This window comes from Vicia villosa, linkage group LG1, assembly GCF_029867415.1.
Source record: "Vicia villosa cultivar HV-30 ecotype Madison, WI linkage group LG1, Vvil1.0, whole genome shotgun sequence".
Classification (NCBI taxonomy): domain Eukaryota; kingdom Viridiplantae; phylum Streptophyta; class Magnoliopsida; order Fabales; family Fabaceae; genus Vicia; species Vicia villosa.
In genome coordinates this window covers 154,933,957-154,942,343 of record NC_081180.1, presented here as the reverse complement: position 1 = coordinate 154,942,343, position 8,387 = coordinate 154,933,957, and the positions used below count along the sequence as shown (strand labels likewise).

The 8,387-nt window shown below is 35.2% G+C and overlaps 1 protein-coding gene across 1 annotated transcript; it reads left to right on the top strand.

Moving 5' to 3' along the window:
• Nucleotides 1–2,511: 2,511 nt before the first annotated feature.
• Nucleotides 2,512–7,482, top strand: LOC131644504 (WD repeat-containing protein WDS homolog). Its single transcript, XM_058915022.1, has 5 exons — nucleotides 2,512–2,635; nucleotides 2,771–3,454; nucleotides 4,032–4,133; nucleotides 6,340–6,975; nucleotides 7,080–7,482. Exons 2-5 carry the CDS (start codon nucleotides 2,819–2,821, stop codon nucleotides 7,233–7,235), a joined length of 1,530 nt encoding a protein of 509 aa, XP_058771005.1. The 5' UTR covers nucleotides 2,512–2,635; nucleotides 2,771–2,818; the 3' UTR covers nucleotides 7,236–7,482.
• Nucleotides 7,483–8,387: the final 905 nt, after the last annotated feature.

The window sequence follows — 8,387 nt, the reverse complement described above, 5'->3', positions numbered from 1 at the left end:
ACCTGTACCACAAGCATAACTTATTTTCATTCATTACCTAGGTGTCTTAATTCAAGATTAACCTAAGAGTCCCTTTATGATATACAAAAATTGGTTCACATCCACCAACCAACACTTAGTCACATTCTGAAGCTCATGACTTATGCATGATCTCTCCCCACTTAACCAATTTCCTAAGTACATAATGCATATTTGATTAATAATAAACTTTGCTTGATTCTAATCATATTTTGCGGACCTAATTCTATAAATCCCTGATCGCACATTCCCTTAATTGTAAGTTAACTTCTTAGGGTATATATGAAGTAAGAAAGTGAAATTCCATTATCTTGATCATAAGACATAACTTAATAAAGTAATGAAAATGGACTAAATATTTTAGTCATGGATTAGTATTTTCTTGAATCTTAACAGTGACTTCCATGTCATTATTTTCATTCCTCTTGAATAATGTATCTTTATGATTGTGGCGTCTTTCTTTTAATCTCATTCCATTAATCCCACTTTTTATTAATTTTCCCATTTAGTTTGCTATTTTATTGGAAAACTTTTATCTCACATGAAATCAACTTTGCCCATTTCAATATGTCTTATCAAATGATACTCTTGTGAAAAACCAACTTAATTAAGGGTTTGAGACATAAAAATTAGAGTTGTTAGAGTATCTCCAACGATGCTACTCTTTTTTTGAGTTCCTTGTGGGATCCAATAAGACATATCATTTTGAAGCAACTCGTCAAAATTTCACTCTAATTGTACAATTCTTAAAAAATTATTTTGACCCGCAATTTTAACTTATATATAATTACCTATTATTAAAAAAGATTATTTTATTATTATTTCAATGCAAAACTATGTTGCATGCTAAAGCAACTGTAGTGCCAGTTGGAATTTTTTTTCTCTCCAATGGTGAAAAGTGACTTTTAGATTGTTCCATGACTATGAAAGGAGTCGTTCGTTGGAGATGGTCTTAGTCAACTTAGGGGTCATAAATTGACCCATGAACCTTCATGAATCGATTTCCATAAAAAAATTCAAAACCATCCGTCCAAATGGGTCATGGTCTGATTCAAAGCTGCAAAAACTCTCTTGAATCGATTCAAACACTTCTTGAATTGATTAAAGCTCCATTTAAGCACAATCATGATCATCATACAACTTATAAAACACAACAATTTCATAGCCCTAACTCAAAGTACAAAGTCTTAACATGCATTCATCATATCAAAAGAGTAAACATTTATTCCATAACTTGCATAAACATTATACTAGTCTAATTCAAGATCATAGCCTACGTAATAATTAAATGATTAATCAATTGTTGAAAATTATACTGGTATATTTGTAAAAGACCCACGAGTGGCGGTGTTGGAGGTTCTCTAAGGACAGGCGATACAGTATATCGCCAAACCAACTTCTTAGTCGTTTGCTCACTAGAACGTTCGTCCATTTGTGTGATGCCCCCTTCTATTGTAATACTCGATCGTTTATAATGACGTCTCCCAACCCATAACTATAAGAGAGAGAGAGAGAGGGGAAGTAAAAAGGGATAACCTACATTCTCCAAAAAAAAAAAAAGGAGAGGTAGATGTCCACTTTGGACGCTCCTGAGACTTGGTAGTACTTCCTTGGAACCTAAGGTCCAGTCCCAAGAGATTCATATAAATATATCAACTCAAAGATTGAGATGGACAGTCAATTTCACCCGAAAACACCAGTATACATAACTACTCACACCACCTTGCGTGAGCTCGCTCCAACAACATAGCAACTTAAAAATCTCTGACAGTCCTTAACCACAAGTGATTGTCACATATTATAATTTTAACAAATAACAAACATTTAAGATTCTTTCCTCTTATTTTCTCTCCTTTTACTTTCATTTTTCATCCAAACAAAATATAAATGTTAAATGATTGTAATTATATATTTTTTATCATATAGCCTAGTTGCTAGAATTCACCCTCTTAAGTTATGTTTGGATTGATGAAACATAATAGAACAAACTTGAATGATATAATCTCTTTCTATCATTTTCTATATCCTTCATGGACGGAATCAAAAAATTGTTATATTCTATTATGAAATATCCAAACAATAAAATAACATATTTATTCCAATATGTTATGTTCTACTCCCTTCAGTTTTATTATACTCCCTTCACTTTAGGTATCCAAACCTAGCTTTAAAGAATAACAAATAAAATGTTAGGAATTTAAACCTGCAATCCCGCACTGATGTTTCCGCATATATTATTCTGTCTCATATTATAAACAAATTTTATGTTTTTAGATTCATTAAATATGTAATATATCTAGTCCATATATAAACCAGATACATTATAAGATTATAAGACACAGAGAGTAGCTATCAACTGAAACTATTTCACAATTTCGGAATAGTATTTTTGTAAGAGAAACAATTTCACAATTTTGTGACGGCTTTGATATATGATCCCGATGGTGAGGTGGATATGAAATGAACCATAATAGAATCCAACTCACTCATATAACAATAAAACCGTCTTTTTTTTACACACATTCATTTTTTCACATTCACTCTCACTCCTCTCTCGCTTCTCAATTCGATCGTCTTCTCTTCTTGCTGCTTCGGATTCAAATTCCCACCTCACACAGTTAGTTTCTCAAATTCCCCTTTTTTCTTTATCATTTTCAATTCAATCAAATTCCAATTCCATATTTTTCAATTCGCGATTCCATTCCTCACGCACTGTTCCCATTTTAAATTCACACTCTTTCCATATTTCTAGGTTTCAAAACCCGCATGCAACTGTGTAACAGTGATAATAATAGTAGCAATGGAGAATCTGAATCCTCCTGAGGTTCTTGGCTCAAAAGGGTTAGTTAAAAAACAAGAATTTGTTAGAATCATAGTTCAGTGTCTATATTCATTGGGTTACACAAAGTCTGCATCTTGTTTGGAATTGGAATCTGGGGTTTCGTATAAATCCAAGGAGTTTCAGTTACTTGAATCTTATATCTTGAATGGGAATTGGGATGAATGTGCTGGTTTTCTTGATTCTATTAGGGATATGTTGGGTGAATCAGTAGAGCCTGCTTTGTTTCTTGTTTTTAGACAGTGTGTTATGGAGTATTTGAAAAAGGGGGAGGATACTCTGGCTTTGGATGTGTTAAGGAAACGGGTTTCTGTGCTGCGGGTCGACCGGTGTAAGATTCATGGTTTGGCGAAAACCCTGCTTGGTGTTGTGGATGATGGTGATGTTGGTTGTGATTTACGAGGGAGGTTGTTGATGGATTTGGAGAAGTTGTTACCACCGCCAATTGCGTTGCCGGGTGGTAGGTTGGAGCATTTGGTTGAAACTACTGTTACGGCTTGGGTTGATTCGTGCTTGTTTCATACTTCGGCGAATCCGGTTTCGCTTTATGAGGATCATCATTGTGGGAGAGAACAGTTTCCTACTACAACCACTCAGGTGAGTTGACTTTGTAGACTATTATCAGTTTTGAGGTAAATTGAGCCTGCATTTTGTTAATGATTATAATGTTTGCATGTTTTGTCGGGTGTGGTTTTAAAGAATCTTTGTTGCTTTTAGGCTTAGAGCTTAGATTCTCTTTCTATATTTTTCTCTGTTAGACTGTAAGCGATGCACTTTGCATTATATACCATAAAAAAGGAGAAGTTGCATTGTTTTCGCGTTCTTATAATGTCCAAGTCCGACCGTGTATAAATTAGAAAAAACATAGATGATTGACTTCTGTGACATAGAGATAATGTGTAGCTAGTTAAGCATCCATATGTTGCTAATTCTTCGACTTACATAATTAGTATTTTCTCGTACCTTATGAGCTTGTCAAAAAACTGTTTCTTGTCTGTCTGTTTCCCTAACCGGAATTGATCTATTAGGGCCATATGGAAAGAGGTTAAGTATTTTGGGTTGCTTTGATGTGGCGAAAAATCATGTATCAGATTCAACACTATGAAGATAAAACATTTAATATATGCATGTTTTACCTGTTAAATAACGATGTCCTCTCTCGCCATCGCTGCAGATATTAACTGGACATAAAAATGAAGTTTGGTTTGTTCAGTTTTCTAACAATGGGGACTATCTAGCTTCTTCTTCCAACGACTGTACAGCTATCATATGGGAGGTATTATGTTATTGTCATTACATTACATATCTATTTTTGATTTAGACGATTCTTCCAATACAATTGTCTTACTTTTTCTTAGCTTTGATTAAATTTATATGCTTTAGCTCTCAATATGCCGAACAAGAATGGGGTTGGCAAATTCATATTTGTACAATATCCAGATATTCACTATAATTGTAGCGCATTGCATGATTTTTCAACTACTGCTAATTCCTTTAACCACTTTGGGCGTTATATATGAATATAGGCACAATTATATTTGGGTTAGGAGAAACTGTGTTTTGTATATCTTTTCCTTGCTGACGTCATTACTTCCTTTGTCAATTTCTACACGACAAGTGATTTAGAAATTGTTTCAGGCCTCTATGATGTCAATATCTGAAGACTAGAAAACTTTAAATGATTAAGGATTTTTTATAGTGCGATATATTTTTTTTACCTCCCCTCAAATATCATGTATCCCGTGCAATAAAAATTTCCGTTTTTTAAGACCTGTAACGGGGCCAGGGATATTTGTTATGTATCTTGAGAGCTTTGTAGATTTATGAGCTTAAGACAAAGGAAGGGTTGCTATAGAGTATGCGTATAAGTATAGGATAGCTGGATCTCATTATCTTGTCTGGAAGTTTCTTGAAATAAAATATAATGGATGTCCCTTGTTTGGTTAGGTGTTAATATGTCTGGGAACATTATAGTATGTTAAGGTCCCCGCTTACACGGTAATATAGAAAGGTAAAATAATAGGTTCTGCGGTTTGGTTAGATGTTACTTCTAACAAGGAGAAGACATTTTTTACATCATTGTCAAATTCCAAAGTCACATATTCCTTAATCCTAGTTACTGGAAGTCCACTACAAGATTCCTTGCCCGGAACCCTATAAGAACATAACTAGTGAATAAAATAATGATGGAAGAAGTCAATATTAAAAAGTAATTTCCAAAATAATAGGTTTATATTAACCCCAACGTTTGATGGCTGTTGGAGTGGTAGCCAAACTCAAAATTTGGAAATGAGCAAGGTTGGAAATAGAAGTGGCTACCATGTCCATTGGTGTACATGTTCATACTTTCCTCTATCATCCACTCTCCACCGTCTGACTTTACCGCCTTGCTTCCGTCCTTCTATGCACATTCATTGTGCTTCATCAAGTGCTTCTATTTCTCATTGGTATATTTCTCTCCGCATCCAGATGTAATTAGACCTGATGCGCTTTCTCTAGTGAGACTTATTCCCAACAACTACTTCCCTCCACCTTTGGAATCATATGGCGAGCCCAACCGTTTTTGCTACAGTCACCTCTGGCTGCGCCACACCTTTCCACCCACACCTACTGCCTCAATGTTTCTATGTTCTCTATGGTATATCCTTCCATTGTAACGAGATTAAAGCTTAGTTATTCACATGTCAGAGTTATTCACTTGTTATTATTCCTTAGCTGCACAGTATTAGTGATTAGGATTATGAGCAATCATAGCAATCATCATTTCTAGTATTTATTGCAATCCTATTGTAAATACTGTCTTGTGTGATTTGATTTAGACACACAAAAATCACAAATTCAACAGATTTCAAAGACTGTCGTGAGGCTGGCCAGAGCAATTCCTAAGTTTGATTCTAGGAAAATAATCTGTGTCAGAGAAAGTCTATAACTGGACATAATTTGTGGGATAAAACAATGTTATCAAATATCTGCCATGGTGGTGCTATTGCGGATATCCATGGCAGTTTTTGGGCTGGCCGCAATGCGCAATGGTAAATATTGGCCGATATTGCTGATTTTTCCGCCATAATCCGCTATGACAGCACTACAAAGCAGCCAGTACGGCGGGATTTTGGCTCTCCTCCATGGACCGATATCCACTATCGATAACACTAGGATAAAATTATCATTAAACAAAAAAGATCTGGATTTTAAATATTAAACTTTTTGCAGTGACACTCCCTCTAGAATAAAATACAAACAAAAAAGTACATGTATCTTGTTGTTTTGATATCTTTTGGAGAATACTACAAGATGTTTGACTGTAAAAGAAAATGAAATTCTGCTAAACTTTATCAATCTTATAGTTTGTAAAATTTGACAGGTAATAAAAATATATAAAATTTTGATTATTTTTCTAGTTTTATGCTCCAAGCTAAAATATGCTAACGGAGAAACTGTTGAGCCACTTGGTTCCTAATGCTGTGAAATACTCATGACAGGTGCAAGAAAATGGGAAATTGACATTGAAACACACACTCAATGGTCACCTACGAGCTGTATCTTTTGTGGCATGGAGTCCTGATGATACCAAGTTGCTGACTTGTGGGAACATTGAAGTTTTGAAGCTGTGGGATGTTGAAACAGGTACATGCAAGCATACATTTGGGACTGATGGCTTTGTTGTCAGCTCATGTGCCTGGTTTCCCAACTCAAATCAATTTGTGTGTGGCAGTTTTGACCCTGAAAAGGGCATCTGCATGTGGGATTGTGATGGAAACGAGCTAAGAGCTTGGAGAGGAATGAGGATGCCCAAAGTTGTAGATCTTACCGTTACTCCAGATGGCGAGTATCTTATTAGCATATTCTTGGATAAAGAAATTCGGATTTTACATTTGGGAACCAATGCGGAACGAGTCATTTCAGAGAAGCACCCTATCACATCCATTTCAGTTTCTGGAGATGGTAAGTTCTTCATTGTCAATCTAAACAGCCAGGAGATCCATATGTGGGACTTAGCCGGTACATGGAAGAAGCCAATGAAGTATACAGGTCACAAGCAGTGCAAATATGTGATTAGATCGTGTTTTGGCGGATTGAATAGCACATTTATTGCAAGTGGTAGTGAAAATTCAGAGGTAATTGTTTATTAATTAATTAACTAGTTGCAGCTACTTATAGAAGCTAAGAAACAAAATAGGCCGAAATCCACACTCTGCATTTCTTCATTTATGTGATGCAGGTATACATTTGGAATACTCGGAGTTCGAAGCCGATAGAGGTTTTATCTGGGCACACCCTGACTGTAAATTGTGTGAGCTGGAATCCTAAAAGGCCACAAATGTTAGCATCTGCAAGTGATGATCATACAATTCGTATATGGGGACCGAGCTTATAAAAAAGAGCTCAGCTTGATTAGATCAGTTGAAGACAGTGCATATTAGGTTATGAAGCCTAGTTTACTGTATATAGATTCTATATTGTTTTGTTGAGTATGAGTTTGTAAAGTCCTGATTTGTCCATGCAGGAATTTTGGCCTACTGTAAATCCTCTTCCCATTTAGTTAGAGCAGAAACTAGAAACTCATGGGTTAAACTTAAGGTTGTTATCGATTCAGATTTTATAATCAATAATTTTGTGAATTATGATTTTTTTTTTGTTGCTTTTGAGGTTTTATTTCAATATGGGGTGAGATGAATTCAATAAGTTTGATTGCCAAATATATGTTTGAACTGAGGGAGTAGCAAACGTTGCAATTATTAACACCGATTAAAAAATTGATTCTAAACAACAAATCTAATCTTCTATATTACCGTGGTTTGTCAGCATGGTTTTTACTACCATGTGATGTAGAATCAAACATACAACTGCTTTTCTTCATTTTTTAGTCAAATCTAAATGCAAACTCCATTTAAAAATTTAAAAAATATTAGACATATTTTATCTAAGCTTAAGCCAAATACATTTTTTTATATATATATATTTGAAAGAAAAAAGAATACTACCTTAAGTATTAAAGAAAACTCCTAGGATTGAATTCTAAAAGTTTAATGCTCTCAAAATCTCATATTCAAATCCCACTAGATATAAATGATTTTTGTGTTTGATCAATTTCATACTAAATTTTGTTCTTATTTTAAACGGGACTCCCATAAATTGATGGTATGATTAATTCTTTTAGGTTTTGGTTAAGAGTTTGGAGGGTGTTCCGGACTGGCCCAATTATCCGAATTGGTCCAATCCACTCTTTGGCCCAACGCGTTCTACCCCAAACACGCGACAGCCTTTCCCCGGCACGTCCCTGGCAAACAGCAAGCTAGGACCGAGCATGCTAAAGAGCACATATGGACTTAAATTTAGGTACGAGTCTTCTGCTTATTCCTATAGTCAACTATGTATTATGGAGTCAACAAGCCCAAGGTCGGGAAGGATGACCCTCTGTAAACCTCCCTGATATCAATGTTAGTGGGAACATCTCCCATCATCTCAATAATATAAATCTTTGGGATTTGTTTCCTCACCTACACAAACCCCATCACTTCAACAAGTT

Coding starts and splice junctions, on each gene's coding strand:
- LOC131644504 (XM_058915022.1), top strand. CDS start 2,819: ATGGAGAATCTGAATCCTCCTGAGGTTCTTGGCTCAAAAGGGTTAGTT. Junction 3,455..4,031: donor TTCCTACTACAACCACTCAG/GTGAGTTGACTT, acceptor CCATCGCTGCAG/ATATTAACTGGACATAAAAA. Junction 6,976..7,079: donor GTGGTAGTGAAAATTCAGAG/GTAATTGTTTAT, acceptor TATGTGATGCAG/GTATACATTTGGAATACTCG.